Source organism: Hemicordylus capensis, chromosome 1 (assembly GCF_027244095.1).
Source record: "Hemicordylus capensis ecotype Gifberg chromosome 1, rHemCap1.1.pri, whole genome shotgun sequence".
In the NCBI taxonomy this organism is placed as follows: Eukaryota; Metazoa; Chordata; class Lepidosauria; order Squamata; family Cordylidae; genus Hemicordylus; species Hemicordylus capensis.
Window position 1 is genome coordinate 122,770,194 of NC_069657.1, and position 21,151 is coordinate 122,791,344.

At 41.3% G+C, this 21,151-nt stretch overlaps 1 protein-coding gene across 20 annotated transcripts in view; it reads right to left on the bottom strand.

The window, feature by feature from the left end:
- Window positions 1-21,151, bottom strand: part of SOX6 (SRY-box transcription factor 6) — a 676,724-nt gene that overhangs the window by 11,301 nt on the left and 644,272 nt on the right. For 18 of the 20 annotated variants that reach the window (XM_053252042.1, XM_053251996.1, XM_053251998.1 and 15 more), the window contains 2 exons: window positions 9,170-9,403; window positions 5,658-5,874 (listed from right to left, as the gene is read on the bottom strand). In XM_053252042.1, coding sequence (XP_053108017.1) covers window positions 5,658-5,874; window positions 9,170-9,403 — 451 coding nt within the window. The remainder of the gene's footprint in view (window positions 1-5,657; window positions 5,875-9,169; window positions 9,404-21,151) is intronic. The other 2 variants (XM_053251939.1, XM_053251948.1) reach the window with 1 other exon arrangement.

Consider the following 21,151-nt stretch of genomic DNA (forward strand, 5'->3'; position numbering starts at 1 on the left):
AATTGACTGCATTAGGGAAAATACCTTACATGCTACACTCTTTGAAACACACAACCACTACAGAACCACATAACATCAGATCTCATAAAAGCACCTATTGTGTACATTTCAGCCTAGCCACAGTGGTGTCATTTTACTGCCTTATTCAAAACAGTAGTCCAAAAACATTTGGCATATGTGTATTTGCAGTAGCCATAAACATTAAAAGGATTTTCCCCACAGCATCTTATATGACACAAATAACGGCCACATTATTTTTCCAGGCTAAAAGGTATGTGCAATGCATACTTGAATCAAGCTTACTAGACTGAAATGGGATTGGATTATAATATTTTTGTAAAGCAAGGCAAGAAAAAAAATGAGTTTCAGTTCATAGGTCTCATAGAGCCTTTTTCTAGTTCATAGTTGTGGCATCAAGATTTAGTTAATGCAATCCTGAAGATGCTTTATTTTAAATTCATGAAGATTTGAAATACTATTGAGAGCCATATCATTTGATAATATTAAAAAGAGAAAATAGCATTGAAACTATTGTTGCATGTTAGAGGGTGAAGATCCTTAAGAAATGCCTAAGGAGTAACGAGCAATGGGAATCCGATTTTGAATATGAAGTGACAATGTTGCTTTTGAAAATTGGCGGTGGCCAAAGTGGGGCCAAGGAGACACTGCTTTTATGTGTTGCCACTCACAAACATCAACTAGGGTGAAGGCCAGTTGGACTGTGGGAAGTACAGACAGGCTGTGCTTGCTAAAGGCTTCTAGAGTGCATAGCTCTGCCTGAGGTCTTCTCTTCCTCAGGTGACCCTCATTGGTGATGGGCAGTACTGCAGTGGACCCAGTGCCATGTTGGTGTGGCCATCAGACACTGCAATGTGCAGTGCTAGATATTCTGCTGCTGATTTCCCATCCTACAGTGACTGCGGACAATGAAATTCTCGTTCCTCTAGCTGGCTTGCAAAGGGTGCTTATAACAGGGCACCTCAAATTCCTGGGTCAATGAAATAGCCAGAATTTAAATGGTGAGTCTCCTTAGCTGTAAAGCAGCGGGGGGGGGGCGCACTGTATTGCATACTGTCACCTTAAGTGGTGCAGTGGGGAAATGCTTGACTAACAAGCAGAAGGTTGCCAGTTCGAATCAACCGCTGGTAGAAACACCTAGATTGGGCAATAGAAATATAAGAAAATGCTGAAAGGCATCATCTTATACTGCGCAGTAGGAAGCAATGGTAAACCTCTCCTGTGTTCTGCCAAAGAAAACCACAGGGCTCTGTGGGCGCCAGGAGTCGAAATGGACTTGACGGCACACTTTACTTTTACTGGTATTACATAGGAACCCTTGCATGGGGGCGGGGGTGCAGTTGGCTGGGTGAGATGTTCTGAGCTGTTGCTCGCCCTCATGGAGGAATGCCAGGCATGCAGTGTCCTCTATCTCACACAGGACAAGTTTGAGGAGGCTGGAGTTTGTCAAGGCTGGGAAGCCAAAGGAAGTAGTTCTGATGTGACTGAGCTCCCACCTTCTGTTTACACAGGCTTCTCTCTCTCATTTCTGATCTTCTGTGGCTGGATGAGGCCATAGCTCAGTAGTAAAATACCTGTGTTACATGCAGAAGATCCCAAGTTCAATCCCCAGCACCTTCAGGTAGGGTTGAGAAAGACGCCTGCACGAAACCTTCGAGAGCCTGCTGCCTAGGATGTGCACAAACACATTTTGAGCACATTTCGGGAGTGGGGCCCAGGAGCTTTAAGAAAGCGGTCTTTAAGAATGAGGAGAGCAGGTGACAGCTGTTTGCTGCTGCCCCATGCAGTTTCCTGCTGGGCTGGTGTGCATCCCAATAATCGCTGTGTGGCATCAGCATGCACGTGGCTTTTGCACATGTGTGGGTGCCATTTGGGTCATCAGCAACACCATGCTGACCACGCAAATGGTGCCCACACTTAAGTGGACACCATGTACATGCTGAAGCCGCATGGGGATTCTTGGGATGTGCCTCAGCAGGAAGCTGCATGGGGCAGGGGTGAGCAGATGAGGATCTCCTCTCCTCTTTCTTAAAGCTCCTGAACCCCACTCCCAAAATCTGCTCAATCCCTACTGCTGCCTGTCATAGGAACGTAGGAATCTGCCTTATACCGAGTCAGACCCTTGGTCCATCTAGCTCAGTATTGTCTACACAGACTGGCAGTGAGTTCTCCAAGGTTACAGGCAGGAGTCTCTCTCGGCCCTATCTTGGAGGTGCCAGGGAGAGAACTTGGAACTTTCTGCATGCAAGCAGGCTGATGCTCTTCCCAGAGCAGCCCCATCCCTGAGGGGAATACCTTACAGTGTTCACATGTCTCCCACTCAAATGTAAACCAGGGTAGAACCTGCTTAGCAAAGCAGACAATTCATACTTGCTATCACAAGGCCAGCTCTCCTCAAAGAGTATTGTCAGTGTATACTGAGTGTAGCTTAGTATTGTCCAGCATACCCAGCCACAAAAAATTGTGTCTAGGGATGCTGGGAGTTATAGTTCAGCAACATCTGGAGGGCCGCAGTTTGGGGATGCCTGGTGTAGACAATACTGAGCTAGATAGACCAATGGTTGGATTTGGTATACGGCAGCTTCCTATTTATCACCTTTGGTAGGAAGCACAGATATGTGTTACCCTTAACAACACCATATCAACTTGTCATGCTTGCAAGGTGATTAAACAGCGTGGAAATGATATTTTTCTAACCTTTGCATCTATGCCTATTAGTAAAGCGGTAATTCTAATTAGTATTGTGGGTACAGAACAAAAAATATAGTTGTCTTGGAAAAATTAATGTGGAAATATAAGAGGAAGGTTTTGTTTTAACAGCACTGTACTGCTATATTGAGTATTTTATATAAATTATATTAAAAAAAACATTTTCCAAATTGAACTAGGACAAATCATGATGAATCTGACTGAGAAATTTTAGAAATCCCAGGAGAAATGTCACATTTGAGCAGTGCCCAACCAGAAGTGAAGAAAATGATCATGTGGACATATTCTCAAAAACAATGCCATATGGTTAGGAAGTTATAACCACCTGAAGAATGGAAGTTTTTCCCTCTGGAAGTTCATCTGGCTGTTTTTCAGCTTATCTCTCTTTCTCATCCCCCCCCCCATTAGATCTTTCTGGTTTATGGGTTCCAGCTTCTTGTACTGCATACGAGTTTCTTGCCTTCTCTTTGTACCAGTTCAGCAGACATATGCATGCACACACGGACCACATTTCCCTCGAAGAACTACACTACTCGGGACTTTTCTCCTCCCTTCCCCAGCCTCAATAAGGCTTGCTCTTTCACTGGCTAATCTGGCTACAGTAGCAATGCCCTTAAGCTAAAGAGGTATGTGGATGACTGGTTTGAATCTCTGAAACTCTATTCTAAATAGTTTCCTTACTGCTTGAAGCCAGCCAGCTATGTTTAATATAGGCTAGATGGGCCCATTGCATCATATTTCAAGATATCTAACTCTCATCGTATTTCCAGATATCAAAACCTGATTTAGACAAAAACCCACTCTGCTGCGGGCTGTACCACAAAATAATTGACTGCAACGGGAGCCTTGCATGCCAAGCTAGAAACGAGGCACAGCACCAAGCAGTCAAGGTCAATTATCTGGTTGTGAAGCCCACAATAAAAGAAGACTATTGTGATTAGAGGAATAAACAGAGCGTTTTGAATGTAGAAGGGCTGGCAAGAGAAAGTCTCTTTCTTAAATTGCCAGAAACACTGTGTGCAGGCACTGAGCATCTGAGAATTTTGTTTGTTTAAGGAACAATGGGAGATAAATAAGTGAAGACACAATTATTTCCATGGGCTTCAGGTTTCAGATTGAAGAAGTGCCATAGCACTACAGTCTGTCAAAAGTCCATCGAATCTCCCTTGGGAAATCCACTCCTGGTTTCATGCCTGGCAACCATGTGCTGGATCTTACTTCTCCCCCAGAAAATTCCTAGCTCAGAAACCTGGTGCTGCAGTCTGAAAATCTATGAGGAAGGAGACACACTTGCCCCTGCTGAGCGAGCGTGGTGTAGTGGTTAGAGTGCTGGACTAGGACTGGGGAGACCCGAGTTCAAATCCCCATTCAGCCATGAAACTAGCTGGGTGACTCTGGGCCAGTCACTTCTCTCTCAGCCTAGCCTACTTCACAGGGTTGTTGTGAAAGAGAAACTTAAGTATGTAATACACTGCTCTGGGCTCCTTGGAGGAAGAGCGGGATATAAACGTAATAATAATAATAATAATAATAATAATATTCTGGAGACAACAGAATCTACAGCAAGGATCCAGTGCATCTTTCTCCAAACGTTTATCCAGATGGTAACCTTTTTCTCTTTTCCCATGCAAGTCAATGTCCCTGCGTCAGTCCCTGAGGAAAAACAAGGTTCTTCCCTTTATTCACTTTAATAGTTCAATACTATGAAGTGACATTTTGCTTAACACAATGCAGTAGCACCACTAAACACTAGTGGCCGGTGGCCGGTGAGCCCTGCTCCAGATGGAGTGGTGAGGGTGGGAGAATAGAAACGTAAAAAGCAGCGAACATACCTGCCATCAGCACCCAGCTTCCTTCGGGGAGGGTGCCCCGCGCATGCCATTTGAGGGGTCAGCATAGTAAGTTTTTGCTAAGTTGACCAATCTCATGTACACAGAGGCTAGCTGAGAGGCAGAAGGGTGGCACCCTCTCCACGGGATGCTGGGCCATATAGGCTGCTGGGTGCTGGCAGCAAGTATGTTTGCCGCTTTTATAAGTTATACTCTCCCACCCACCACTGCCCCACCTGGAGCAGGGCTCACTAACTGCTGCTACTGGCCCACAGTTACATGAGTGCTTCTGTCAGGAACTGGCTGCCAATGAATCCATTTCTGCTTCTGTCCCCTGCTGAATTAAAACTCAACACAAGGATGAGGAATGACTTCCATGTAAGGGAAAGATACGGCCTAACCGTATCTTCAGCCTAGCTTCAGTAACAGCAGCCTAATTGTACAAGGGGAGGATGGAATAAACTTCAGTGACAAGGGTTAGGAGACTAACATCAAGCATTGTCAAGGGGAGGTAACTGCTTAAATGGGAAATGATGGGCCCATTTTGCTCCACATTTTTTCAAAAGGATAGATGCACACTGCTTTTGTTTATCAGTGATAGGGGAAGGATTCCTGGAATGCTATCCATTTAAAAACAACAAACATGCTAGTGATTCCAAACATATGAACTTGTGGAGGCTACAGCCTATTTCCACATTCAGAGGCACTATGTGTCTGAATATCAGTCGGTGGAACGCCACAGCAGGAGAGGGCTAATAATTTAATTGTTTAATGTTTGATTGTCCCACTTCTGGGCTTTCAAGAGGCATCTGGCTGGCCACTATGGGAACAGGATGTTGGACTAGATGGAGCTTTGATCTGATCTAGCTGGGCTCTTCAATTGTCATCAAGGGCTCTGCAACATGAGAGGCTAAAAAGATTTCATGTATGGCCATGCACTGGGATCAAATGAACTCATTTATTTATGGTCAATGACCAAATAACTGGGATCAATTAGTGGATCCTAGACATAAGTCCAAATCCCATTGGAAGAATGAAGTTTGGGAACTACCATAATGCACACAGTTAGAATGCTCTGCTGAAAACAAGTTTAATACATACCCTACTGTAAAAAATTGCCTCATCTCCTGTCTTCGAGACCTCATCAGCTGTTTATATTCTCCAATACGTAATTTCTTGCCATCGACAATGCAGGTGCGTTTTGGTCGAGGTTTATATTTGTAATTAGGGTACTTCTCTAGGTGGATTTTACTTAGCCGTGCTTGCTCTTCATAGTAAGGTTGTTTCTCTTGGTTAGACATGGATTTCCAGCGAGAGCCTGTATATAAAAAGGAGATTAATGCAAAACCTCAGGGCAATATATCCAAGATGCAATTCCATGGAACTCTAAACACTCCTTTCTTCCACATTTCACCTTAACATGTCAAGTCACACAATTGACACTAAGAATCTGGAATCCAATTTTAGGTCTAGTGTTGTGTTTGGTAGTTTATAGAACAGTCTTCCAAGTCCTCAGTCATCTTCCTTAAATTCCCAAGCAGGTTTTCCTTTTCTTCCTTTTGACATCCATATAATGTCTGGTATGTGGCATACCAAGAGGATATCAAAATTGCCCACAAACTTGACAACACCAGGGGGTGGGGGGAATGTAATAATATTTGCCAGAAAAAGATTCCTTTTAAAAATAAATTTCACTGGTGGGAATACCTGGTCCCATTCAAGTCAAAAGTTATTTATGTTAATAAATGAAATATTGAATATTTTATTCTGTCAAATTATCCACCTATTTTTTAAACAATAATTGCAACAACAAAAATTGGCTGACGTAATAAAGCACTTGCAGAAAGATGCCTCCCTAATGCAGAGCTGTTGTGCTAACTACTTGCACTAAGTCCAGAGCTTGCTTTGTCCCACTAAAGCAACAGTGCACAACTGTAGACTTTCTAATTTGTTTTAAATGGGACTTTTGCACAGTTGTGCAAATCCCTTTTTAGCAGAGGTACACCTAGGAAATTTTGGAGCCTGGACCTAAAGGCCTTTGGAGGCTGCATTCCACTGCAAATTAACCATCATCATGTTCGGCCGAGCAGCCACACCACCTGGGACAGACTAAAGAGGATTTGGGGGGCCCTAGGGGCTGTGCAGGCCCTGGGTTTGGCCCAAAAGTCCAGGGGTAAGAGCACCTCTGCTTTTTAGTGCAATTACATGATCTTGCATTAATACAACTTTGCTAATTATTGAGCACATTGTTAGGACGTTGTTAGGACGTCAGCCATGGACTCGTATATTTAGAATGTGGTTGATTTATTAAGAGACAGTACCCAGGATTACATGAATTGCAGTTACTTACATGCACTCCTGGACTTGAGTTTCCCCAAGAAGAGCCCTTTCATAACATATGGCAAACCTCTTTTGAAACTAAGGTAACTTTCAAAAGAGTTTATGATATTGTATGGAAAGGTGTGGAGGAGGGAGTAAAAAATCCTACTGGCTGTTCCCAAGATTTTGGGCACACCTAAAGCTGCTCTTTGAATTGCAGCTTCATTACTAGAAGCATGTCTCAAGCATAGTCATAGTCATATTGATCTTCAAAAGTTTTTCACATTGCTCATGCATGCATATTTTGCTAGGAAGAACCTAGCTTGTAAATTTACTGTAATGAATATCATGACCTGAAACTTTGCAGAAACCTTGCTTATTCACAAAATTAGAGATGACTCATTAAACATCTTAGTGCCTTTCATGTAGATGCCCTCTGCTATAACTTTGGTTTATTATTGGCCCCCTGACCCTTGCAAATCCTATTATGTGTTATAAGCATCCATTCAGATGAAATAAGTACACTGAGCTGCACTTAAAGTTGTATTTGATATAAAGTGGAAAGCACATTTGAAATCTTTTACAGTACTTAATTACTATAAACATTCATCACAAACTGCAGTAATAAAAGAAAGAAAAAACACAGTTTACACAGAAGGAAGAAAAATATTCAGATCTGCTGTATTGTTTATAGAGAGCTACCTAAACAGTGAAGAAAGAAGGATTTTTAAAGAATTAAAAAAGGAGCTTTCAGCTGGATAAAATGATTACAGTTGCGGTAAACGTGGGTGGAAGCTATTCTTTTACCACGAGCTTTTATACATCAACAAATGGAAAAGTTGCATAAATATTATCCAGTCAGCAATGGTCTGTTGTCAGTTCTAATATATCAGACTCTTTTTTTTTTTTTTTGTCATTGTCCTGGAAAATGTGTAGCAATATTACATGTAAAATGAAACTTTCTTTCTCTAGTAATGGGGCAACTCCTGGCAGGTTATACCCCCTGTTTAAGAAACATACGATTGCTGGCACTTCTGAAATATTTATACTGAATGTTTACATTTTAATGAATACTGTTACTATACTCCTAATAGGGTTTTTTTCCTTTAAAGAATACACACAAATAATATAGATTCCTTATAGCTGCCAAGAGTTGAACAGAGCAGGTTTTATACAAAACTGAAAGGCTATTCATATAACTTACTAAAAATGGTAGACAAATATGAGAATTTCTATGTAAAACACATAGAACAGAGTTACATTTATTTCTAGAACTTTTTTTTACTTCTGGAATACAAGAAAGAGCAACTAAGAGAAACATCTTTGTTAAAATGCATTCTGAAAGTTCACCATAAAATCATTCTGATCTGATCACTACTACTATTTATTGTGAGTTAAATTTAAAATCTACCTTTTACTTCAAAGATTTGGAAGATAAAAATCAATTTAAACATTTTCCCATTCGTTATCATGTATATTTTTAATTCTCCCAAGAGACTTTCCATTCAAATTCTTTGAAAAATCTGCTAATTTGTTGTGCAGAGAGAAAACAAGAATATCAGCAGTCCATATATGTTATGTTGGTTAAATGTTATTTTCTAAAGAATTAATTAGAGTAAACATGTAAAGCTTAAGCTTTTTATGCTCAAGAAGTTCTTCTTATGATTAGTTTAATGTTAAAAATTTAATGATGCTATGAAATGTATTGACGACACAGTTATTCACTACGAAGACTTCTATTAACAAAATTTCCAGGGTAACAAGTTCTTAGTCAACATTTCCTTGCAGAAACTTAATACTTTTAATTTAATTTATGATGGTTTCTAATAAAATCTTCCAATGGGATACTGTTGCTAACCCATACACAAATAGAAAATCCAATGGGGAAAGTCAAGATTTTCTATTTAAATGAATTTCAGTTTCATAATTTATTTGAATATGGTGCTCTCTGTCTTCCCTTAAATGCAGATTTTATCAATACAACTTTTTACATAGTAGAACTAAGCATGTGTACCTTAGCTTTAAATTAATTGGCATTGATTGAGGACCGTGAACACACCAAGTTTGTCATAGTCTGCTATGGAAAAACAAATTATTGAAGCTTTCATGGGCATAGGGATTATTTATAATTTCATATCCAACTACTGGAATTCCCATGTTTGCAGTATTCTGGAGTTCAACCATTCTCTTCAGTTTACATATCCAAGAAATGATTTCCTATAGCCATTAAAAATCTGCACTCAAAATCTCAAAGCAATAACTGATTTTGCAATTATTTATGATTTTGTACTTACCAAGGATTTTGCTAATATTGGAGTTGTGCATGTCAGGGAAAGCTTGAAGAATTTTTCTGCGTTCATCCTTTGCCCAAACCATGAAAGCATTCATTGGTCGTTTGATATGTGGCTCACTGCTACTTCGACCGCGGGCATCCCTGTAGACTCGCGCTTCAGCCACAGTGGCGCCTCCTGTTGGCCAACAATAATACTGCTGTAGTTTAGCTGCAGAGCCATTCATTGCTTTACTTCCTGTAATATTAGGGCAGGAAGAAACAAGATGGATGCAAACATTATTACATTATTCAGATTATGGGACAACTACTTATGCCCTGTTCATTTCAGGTTCTCCCCTTTTGCTTCCCGATCTATGAGACAAAGAAATTCAAAACTGTTATTATAGTTTAACTCTCACTTTTATACTTAACCACTCATTTGCTAATTAATTGAGAAAGTTCTAATATCAGAACATAGTAACATTTCTTTATTAAATATTGAGACTATATTTTCTATATAATAGGTATATAGGCAAGTAGGGAGAGAAATAGTAATTCAGAACTTTTTAAAAAATCCACTGATTAAACATACAGAAAGCAGGGCAAAACCAAGTTTTGGTTATGATGTTACAATAATGCCCCATTAGTCATACCTCACACATCTACCACATGTAGTTCATCCAAATTGGTAACATCATCCAAGTGGTTTGGATGTTACCCACACAACATTTGAATAAATGAACTATACTGCACAAAGGTTTGATTCTTCTAAGTGGTCAGCATTCTTAATTCATATTTCTTTCCTTAAGAAATTTATTGAGGAATTAATGCAAATCCTGGTGCTGTAGATTGTCTGATCTATAAAGCCTAAAGTTTGCTCCCTTGCATATAGTACAGATCGAACCCCACCACTACCAATTGCAATGGCCACACATTGTCTTATCTGGACGAAGATAAAGGTGCTTTTATTCAAAGTTATTCCATCACATGCAGCCAAATTATCCATGCAAGCTAACATGTATGACAGATACATGTAATCAGGGGATTTACGTGAGGCTTCTAAGCTCTGAGTCTGGTAGCTTTGCAGCCCTTGATTGAAATATTTGGGAACCATTCTTGATATACTCTTGAAAGACTAGGGTGCATTTGCACAATAAGAATGTGACATGAATAATTTTAAACCCTATGTGCATCTTAACAACAAAGCATATCCCTCATATTGAACAATTATGACAGGAGTGAGAAGAAAATGAACTGTATTTCAGATCTCTTCCCGCTGATTCAAATACATGTATGACAAATCCTCAGCATTTCTGAAATGACATAGCTTGATGGAACCTAAACTGGTGTAAATCAGTAAAGCTCTGTTGACTTCACAGGGAAAGGATGATTTACATCAGCACAGAATTTGAATCTATATTTTAAATTACATAAAATCTTATCTCTGCCAAATTGCTGTAAAACCCCCCACTGTACTTTAAGGTACACAATAATTATTTTTGTTCTATGTGGGCAATTCATTTTTATGGATAAAATCTTAGGACAGAAGATGCATAACTAATATACTACCTTTTTGCCACTGTGCCCACAGTACATTAATTTCATTTAAAATGCACTGACCATACAGGATAAATTGATTTCACTTTATATGGTGTTGACAGCCATGTTTATTGTGCAGTGAAATGTAGTGTAGCTTCAAGCTGACAATATCCATCAACACAGGGCAATATGCTGACTGCTGGGCCAGATGAAGACATACATTACCCTGGAAGCAAAACACTTATTTAGATGTGACACTGTCTTCTCCTGAGGATCACCAAGGTAATTTATGAAGGCCTCAATACCATTACTTTAGAACTGACACCAGTTCCGCAATTGCATGCAGATAAAAGACGACAGGTCTGCTGTGAATGTCAGATGCAGAAGTATTTTAATGATACTCTAAGTTTAACTACTTTGTCATGGCTATTCAGCATTTACCAGATGTAACTATTACTGCAGCCGCTCCATCATAACTTCAAGATGACTGAAATGTACTTGGCATCTAATCCAAGACCAGTGGAATCAAACTGGAGACTTAATACAGTAGTTCAGTAAGGCTTGGAACCGAGCTTCGCATACACAGTATATTTCAAATAATAGAACTTAAACAAAATCTTATGGGCATGAAACTTACTAAAATAATGGTACATAGTTTCTTCTAAATTCCAAAATGTGCAATAAAACTGGATGAGACACCTGTGAGGTTTACAGAGCTAATATATCATTGACCTTCCACAGCTTGGCATAGAGCACCGCATTTAAGGAGACTCTTAACTAACAAGCACATTCAACGACTACAGTAGCTTTGAGTACTATGGTAGACTCTCAGAGATATTAATTACAATTATATATCTTCTTGCTACCATGGTGGAACTCAAGGTGGTGCACATGTAATTGTGCACTGTCATCTCTCATCCAGACATTGACCAGACCCAAATCTACTTAATTTCAGCAAGGTGACTGTATCAGGTGCCTTCGGACCATGCCTTGGGACCAGATAAGAATGGAACTCTCAGGAGCCAACTGAACAACAAAGCAGTGCCTTAAAGGTTCAGTCAAGCCCAGTCTACACATTACTTTTATAACAGAAAAAGATGGAAATGGCTTCTCGTTATGGGGATTAGACAAATTCACTGCAGGCAATTCTGTCAATGGGTGCTAATTCTGATGGTTATATGCTACCTCCAAGTTCTGAAGCTATATTTCTGTAGACACTGGTTGCTGGGGAGCAAAGACAAGAGAGGACTATTGCCTTCATCTCTTGGGTGTGAGGATCTAGCAGACCAATAAGGGGGAAAGAAGCCTGGACCAGAAAGGCTTTTTGGTCTGATCCAGCAGGGCTTCTCTTATCTGGCTTTCCCATGCTGTTATTCTTCCTGGCTGGCACCATGAGCTCCTAGCAGCTAAGGATGTGCACGAACCGCTCCACAGGCCATGTTGGAAGCCTGCAAACCAGTTTGCAAGTGGCCCGGTCCAGTGGTTCGACGCCAGGGGGGTGTACTTACCCCTCCCGCTGCTTTCCCCCCTCCAGCACTCCAGTTTTTAGTCCAAATTTCGGGGCAGCAGCATTCCTCCCAGCCCCCCTGCCCCCTTGTTGATAGTAAAAGCGGAAGTAATTTCCATGCTGGTGCCCACCGCTGACGCACGTGTGTGCACCATGTGACGTGTGCGGCGCATGCGTCAGCATTGCGTGCATGTGTGGAAGTAACTTCCGCTTTTACTATCAACAAGGGGGCAGGGGCAGCAGGGAAGAACGCTGCTGCCCTGAAATTTGGACTAAAAACTGGAGCGTGGGAGAGGGAAAAGCGGCGGGAGGGCTAAGTACAACTCCCCTGCCCTTAAAAAGCCACCCCCGGCATCAGACCGTGCCTCCACGGTCCATGCACATCCCTACTGGCAGCAGGGTAGATGATGTAGAAACTCTCTATATCAGGCAGAAAAACAACATGATCAATTGTGCACACCTCATTGTTTGAATCTTGAGTTTCACATTTCATAAAACCAGCCCTGGATTGGACCAACCTAAGTTTAATTTAGGTTGCTCCAAGTTTAACTGCACAGTGTATAAAAACAGCATATTCAGGACAATATGGTAACCCTGCTAACTTGGCACCTTTTAACGTGGTGATTCTCTTTATTTAGCAGGGGGAGAATGACTGGCCCTTTCCACCCCCAGCACAGTACCTCCAGTGACTGTTGCTGGTGTCTATCTCATGTTTCTTTTTAGATTGTGAGCCCTTTGGGGACAGGGATCCATCTTATTTATTTATTATTTCTCTGTGTAAACCATCCTGAGCCATTTTTGGAAGGGCGGGCAGTATAGAAATCAAATAAATAAATAACCCAAGGGTACTAATTACACTAGTATGCTTTGTACATCTAAAGTCAAATAATGCAAAAGGGACTTCAAAGGAGATGGGGAAACAATCCTTAATGTCCAACACTGAAAGCAATCTGAGGCCATTTTGTAAAATCAACATTGATCATGTATCTTCCTTTCCTTGACCCTGCCCAAATTCCTCTCCCTGCTCTAAAGCCTAACTTGATGATCAAACACAAAATATATATTAAACATTTTAATACCAATAATAATATTAACATGTATTACCTTTTGATTCATTTTTACTGCTTGTCTAGATGGCAGCTTCTGTCATGGTAATTTCCCCCACTCATGTCTGGGATAGAACTGCAGGACAAAACAAGTCCATGGCAGAAGCTGCTATCAGAGAACTTGTGTTTTGGGCAGTATAAAAATATGTCAAATAAATAAATAAATAAATAAATAAATAAATAAATAAATAAATAAATAAATAAATAAATAAATAAATATCATGGGTAGGAAAAAAGAGGCAATGTCATACAAGCCTCTTCCTACCCCAAAGAGATGCTTTAATAGAGGAGGCTTCCTAGGCAGTCCTTCTTTGGATAAAAAGTGCCACCACAGAGAATCCATTAGGTCTCAGTCTGCTATTTAGATGAGCAGGAATCCATGCAGGGGTTAGCAAAAATTCTTGTAGATCTCAGGCAAGCTGAATCAGCACGTGCACACATGCGCGCACACACACAAACCAAACTCTCTAACTGGGAGAGTCCTTACTCAGTTTCTTGACTGTTGGCATGATGATGAAATGTGCCTTTAACAAGCTTTTACTAAGGACATAAATAGATATCAGGAATTTACAATTGTGTCTCAGCCTAATTGTGCAGTTTTAATACGGGTAAATAACCACAACAGTTCTTCACTTCTGTTATCATTATAACTACAGAAATATTTCTAGGGGAGGAAACTAGGTTATTTGGAGGGTGTTGGATTTTTTTTTTAAGCATTTATTTTATTTTGGTGTTCTTTTGTTAAGAAACAATCCTTAATTAGAGTCATAAATTACAATAGACCAAGAAAGTAATGAAGCTTCTATCTCCATCTGCCTTGAGCAAGCCTACACTTGAAGGATTTGGAAATGAAGCCAGTAAAACCTTGAACTTCTCTACTTGATCTTTGAGTGAATATTTGTGCTTCGGCCCAAGGGCTGCCACAAAAGAATTCGTGTTAAGTGAGCTTCTGCAAATAATTAGCAGTCACGTAATATGCTGTGCTCCTTAGCTCCTTCCCACTCCAGAAGGATGTTCAACAAACTATAAATTACAAAGATTGATTATGTTTATAACTTTTATTTTACTAGAGATCAAAAAATAAGTATTATTCACTCAAGCTATAGTGACTTGGAAAAAATGTCACAGATGCATGCTGAAACCTATAACAATATAACTTATTTTGGATTAAAAATAATTTCTAAACTAGATCAACTTGTCAATCAAGTGATAGATTTATTTTTTTATCTGCTTATGGAATTTTTTATGGCTTTGCAATCTATATTCTTGTTCTGAGCTGCCAGTTACAATAGTAAGCTACCCAGAAAACAAACTATTAAGGGAAGAAAATACCAAGCAATTGCAGGAGGAAAGGAAAAAAAAAAAAAAACAATGGAAAGTTGTAAGGACATAGCATTGGCTTAGTGAACAGGAAGATCCAGCAGAAATGCAACAGATTTATAAGGCCTCTCAATGATGCTTAGAAAGACCACAGCTGGTGTCTAAAAAAAAATTCCTTTCCAAATAACATACAGAAACTGCACTAGCTGGAGACAAAATAAAACACTTGTTTGTCCTTAATGACTAACAGGCCATTTGCAAGTGTACTGTTTATAATGTGGTCACAGAAGCGGGCTTTGACTTCCGGAATTCAGAGTCTGGTTAGCATTCAAAGTCATTGCAAAACTAGTAAGATTTGGCTGTGCAAATGATTTGGAAGTCTGCTTCATGATTCTGGAAAACTTTGGACTGCTAGGAATGACTCTTGCTTCGCTTTGAATTCCTGCTCATTTCTTTATCTTTGGCTGAGTTTTGGATATTTTAATGCTGCATACAAACCATAAACAGACTGGTGGAAATGAGCTACAATTGAAGTCCAGCTAATACATCAGTCCTACGCACACTGACTTAGAAGTAAGTCCCATCAGTGTCAATGAAACCTGCTTCCAAGTAAGAGTACTTGAGACTAAGGATGTGCGAATTGATTTGTGTACAAATTGATTTGTACCCAAATCTAGTTGATTTGGAGACAGATGCAGAATAAATCACCCCTGTGTGTCCATTAGCTAGATTCAGGTCCAAATCAAGTCTAAACACTTCAAAAATTACTAAAATATAAACTGAGTACCCAGTGGCTTGCAGGTTGGGGGGAGGGGGTAGTTGGCACATGGGATGCCACTAATTCCCCACCCCACCCTCAAAGCAGTGAGGTCAAAATGAACAGGACGTGCCTGAAGGTGTGGACAAGATCCTGGGCAGTGTGCAGGTGACATTGTGTGCTCTTGAACCTTGCTCTTCATGGCTCATAAAAGCTGCCAGGGAGGGGACAGGTAGATGATTGGAGGTTATTATTAATGCCTCATTAAGGGAGGGCAGGATGCCACCATACCTCAAGGAGGCGATGGTAAGACCATTATTTAAAAAGCCCTCCCTTGATCCCTCCAACCCGGACAACTATAGACCGGTCTCTAACCTGCCCTTTTTGGACAAGGTGACAGAGCATATGGTGGCATCCCAGCTGCAGAGGTTTATGATATGGATTATCTGGACCCTTTTCAATCTGGCTTCTGCCCCAGATATGGGACTAAGACTGCCTTGGCCGCTCCAGTGGAAGACCTATGCCGGGAACTAGAGAGGGGGAGTGTGTCCATGTTGGTTCTGCTGGACCTCTCGGCGGCTTTCGATACCATCGAACATTGTATCCTTCTGGGCTGCCTCTCAAATATAGGAATAGGAGGTACTGCGTTGCAGTGGTTCCAGTCCTTTCTTGTGGGGAGGGTTCGGAAGGTGGTGCTGGGGGACTACTGCTCGGCTCCGTGGCCATTGGCCTGTGGGGTCCCGCAGGGTTCAGTCTTGTCCACTATGCTGTTTAACATCTACATGAAACCGCTGCGAGAGGTCAACTGGGGACTTGGACTGAGTTGTCAGCAATAGCAGGTGACACTCAGCTCTATCTCTCCTTGTCACCTGATCCCAGGGAGGCGGTGGATGTCCTGAAGTGGGGGCTGAAGGCCATTATGGGTTGGATGTGGGCTAATAAACTGAAATTGAATCTGGACAAGACGGAGGTAATGTTGGTCAGTAGGAACAATCAGGATGGGGAGATTTTACTGGTTCTGGATGGGATTGTACTCTACTTGAAGGAGCAAGTACGCAGCTTGGGGGTACTACTGGACCCGGCTCTGCTTTGGAAGCTGAGGTGGTGGCCAAGGGTGCCTTTGAATGGCTTCAGCTAGTGCGCCAGCTGCGTCCCTTTCTCGAGAAGGTAGATCTGGTCACAGCTGGATTACTCTAACACACTGTATGTGGGGCTGCCCTTGAAGGATGTAGGGCTGCCCTTGATCTGGAAACTTCAGTTAGTGCAAAATGCAGCAGCTAGGGTTTTATCTGGAGCTGCCTGAGGGGAGCACATCACACCCATTTTGAAAAAGCTGCACTGGCTACGAGTTTGTGTCTGGGTCCAATTCAAGGTGCTGGTTTTGACCTTTAAAGCCCTTAACAGTTTGGGCCCAGGGTACCTGAGAGACCTCCTGCTCCCAAGGATTGCTGCCCGCTTGACAAGGTGATCTGAGGAGGCTCTGCTCCAGGTGCCAACAATGAGGGAGGCTCGGTTGTCATGCACGCGAGACAGGGCCTTCTCTGTTGCTTCCCACAGACTCTGGAATGCTCTCCCGGTGGTTATTTGCTCCTCAGTCTCCATCACAGCTTTTAGAAAGCATGTTAAATCATGGCTTTCTACCCAGTCTTTTATATAATTGTGTCTGCTGCTGCTCTTTGTACTTTTTATTGTTTTTATGCTTGTGTTGTAAATTTTTAAATCAGATTTGTTTTACATTTTTAGCTTAATATTTTAATGTGTCATTTTCATAATCTTGTTTTTAAATTCTGCTGTAAACCACCTTGGGATTGTTTTAATGAAAGGTGGTATATAAATTTAACAACAACAATAAATAAACAGAAGAAATGAAGGCGTGTAATGAAGACACCAAATAATCTAATCACTTCAAAAAATCCTGAAAAATAAACTGAGAGAGAGAGAGAGAGAGAGAGAGAGAGAGAGTGAGTGAGTGAGTGTGTGTGTGTGTGTGTGTGTGTGTGTGTGTGTGTGTGTAGTTGACACATGGCAGTTGACAGTTGGCACTGTCCAATGACAGTCAAAATGAACAGAAGAAATGAAGGCATATAATGAATCCTCATAGGGATTCATTATGAGGAAAAGTTAGGAACATAGGAAGCTGCCATATACTGAGTCAGACCATAGGTCCATCTTCCTCAATATTGTCTACGCAAACTGGTAGTGACTTCTCCAAAGTTGTAGGCAGGAATCTCTCTCAGCTCTATCGTGGAGAAGCCAGTGAAGGAACTTGGAACCTAGATGCTCTCCGCAGAGCGGCTCCATCCAGGGATGTCAAACTGGCCCTTTTGCAGATGTTGGCCTACAACTCCCATCATCCCTAGCTATTGGCCACTGTGGCTGGGGATTATGGGAGTTGTAGTCCAAAAACAGCTGGAGGGTGACAGTTTGACATCCCTGCCCTAAGAGGAATATCTTACAGTGCTCACGCTTCTAATCTCCCTTTCATAAGCAACCAGGGCAGACCCTGCTTAGTTAAGGGGACAAGTCATGCTTGCTATCACAAGACCAGCTCTCTTCCCTATTAGACACCAAGGAATCTAAACACTTCAACATCCCTAAAAAATAAACTGAGTACCCCACTGTCTTGCAGTTGGGAGCGGGGTGTTGGCACATGGCAGCTGGCACTGTCCCATGACCATCAAAATCAACAGAAGAAATGAAGGTGTGCAATGAATCCTCATAGGGATTCTTTATGAGGAAAAGTTATTATACACCAAGGAATCCAAACACATGAAAAATAGTTACAGCATATTTTGCTCCATAACTCCACTTCTAAAATGGCTAGTTTTTGGTTTTTTTTTTTAAATTAAAACTGGGATCCATTTTAGGGTTAGGACAGGGTGACTTCTAATCTCCATTATTTCCTATGGCAGCAATATACAAAATCAGTAAAAACTAAAATAAATAATTAAAAATCAACTAAGTGGCCCACTGCCTTGAAGTTTGGGTGGTAGGTGGCACCCATGGAGACCTACCCACCACCCAAATCTGGTGCCCCGGGGCCTTTATAAGTGGTCTGAATCTATCAAAATCTGAATCAAATCCAAATTAAATCTGGGGTGATTCAGGTGGACAGATTCAGACAAAAAACAAATCAGAAGTTATTTGATTTGGGCACAAATTGAATTTTTAAAAAATCAATTCATGCACATCCCTACTTGGGATGAGCTCCTGCTACCCTGATTTAAATGACTTTTCCTTGAAAATAAATCCCATTGGTTTCACTGGAACATGCTTCCATGTAAATGGGTTTAGCATCAAGGCCTAAAGGCTACTCCCATCTCAAACTATTCTCATCTTATACAAAACAAAATCACAAAACCACCAAGCCAATATATGAGGGTTCATAGATAGCACGTGCGCGCGCGCGCACACACACACACACGTAGTAATTTTTGAAATAACATTCTCTGTTCTTCTATACCCTCTTTTGTACCTCCTCCTGCTGAAATTTCTGAGGGTATCACCTTATTCTAGATTCTAAAGGGGACTAAGGAACCCTACCCCTCCCATTCCAATATTTCAGAACATCTACACTGATATCATAGAAAAGTACTTAAGACAAAACTGCCTGATTCTTGCTGCAGCCATCTCTACATGTTTAGCCCATTTGATGCCCTTTACCCGAATATGAGTACCCACCTCAGGTCAAGGTAAAAATATACTTTTTATGCATTTTGCAGTGTTTCCTGCAATAAACATGTAAAGCTGAAAGTTAGATGCACATCCCTAAATACTTGGGAGCAGGATTCAATAAATCAAAGACAGTGGAAACAGTCAAGAGTGCTTCCTGGAGGCCACACTGCAGCTGCCTTAAACACACACACACACACTGCAATGCGCCTGTCATGACAGGCGCATTGAAGTTTTGTATAGAAAGTTGGTGGCTGCAGTGCAGCTACCCTGAAACATCAAGATCACTGGAACCATGCTACTGGGCAGATAGTCCCGACAACGGTTTGAGGGAGCCTTATCAGGGTAGTGGGGCAGCAGTAGCAGCCCAAATGTGTATGATGCAGTGTGCATGATGCAATGGGATCTTCTCCTTTCCGGGAATGATTCACAAAACATCATTTTCCCACAAGGGATGCTGAGAAAGTTCCAGTCCAGCCTCAGAAAAGAAGGTTCCACCGAGGTCTGGGTGCCTGCTGCCAGAACCATAGTTTCCCTATGCTATAAAATAAGTTCCTGGATGTTTTGAAGGGAAAGGGTAGCTGTGATAATAGAGAGGGAATAGGAATGCCCACAGACTTTGCTGCTGCCACCTTCCCCCTGCCCCAGGCAAGATTCTGGGTGCCTGGGTCAGGGGAAGAAGTGCCAGCAGAAGGGGGCACTGTCAAGGCTTTGCGAGAGATCACACAGTTGGCTCACATACCTCAAGATTTGCACATGTTATTTTAGAGGGCAAATACAAGATATGCATGAACATCCATATACAGGCACAATAACAGCATAACTGTAGCAAACATAATTTCATTGTGTATAGCTAGGGGAGAGGGGGCACGTGTTCATCCCTCTTTCTGGTGGCCCCCCAGAGTGAGGGAGATAATGAGGGAAAATAGGGAGGGATGGAGCTGGAGGGCCCTCAGGAGCTAAGGGCCTGTGTTCTTTGAACCCTTTCGCTTAATTATAGCTATGCCCCTGGTCTGAAGTACTGATGTATCCCTTTCAGAAAGTCACCTTAAGTGGTGCAGCGGGGAAATGCTTGACTAACAAGCAGAAGGTTGCCAATTCGAATCCCCGCTGGTACCTATATCGGGCAGCAGTGATATAGGAAGATTATGAAAGGCATCATCTCATACTGCGCGGGAGGAGGCAATGGTAAACCCCTCCTGTATTCTACCAAAGAGAACCACAGGACTCTGTGGGCGCCAGGAGTCGAAATTGACTTGACGGCACCCTTTACCCCTTTCATCTAGTGTGATACAAAAAGATATATTAGTCTCCCCAAAAGAAAATCTAGCCTGCAAAGTTACAGCTTCTGAAATCACGAAACTCTTATGTCATGTACACACAGCCCTGGTACCCAATACTATACCGCATCTGGTAGCAAGAGGGCTTTTACTCTATTTAAAAGGAGCATTTTTAAATAAAGTCTTATTCAGCTAGGATTCTAAGAGCTAGGGTTTCCAGATGAAGATCACCTCAATTTAATCCTGAGAAAAACATTTGACTGATTTGTAAAATCCATTCTAATACTTAAGCAAGCTGTAAAAAATTCAGTACCTTGGGTGTTAAAAAAAATTCACAACAGAATATATGCAGCAAAAGTGAAAATGTATTAATATATAAATGTGTACTCTGTTGTAATACTCTGATCAAGCATTATTGTAGAGAAGCCATATATTTTTCCTATTACAGACTCCATTCTCTTGAAACATCAACAAGAAGAACCAAAGGGAATTCCCTAAGGTCAGCTCTGAGGAAACATAAACCTCTAATTCAATAAACTCTGCTACTGCACTGAAAAAGCCCTTATTATTGCAACATCCATATGGAGTCAATTGGACATTAATGACTAATCAATCCCTCCCTTTTCTATTCTACTTATAGTGTCACAAGCCATGTTTAGATTAGACCATTTCCTGCTTAGGATCGCTCAAGATGTCTTTTGTTCTTCCAGGCTGCTCTGATGGAGGCAGCTTAAACAAACACACGGCCCAAGTGGCGCAGGAGTTATAAACTGCCATATGTGAATGAACAAAGGGGCCATACTAAAGCCTTTTGTGGTATTTG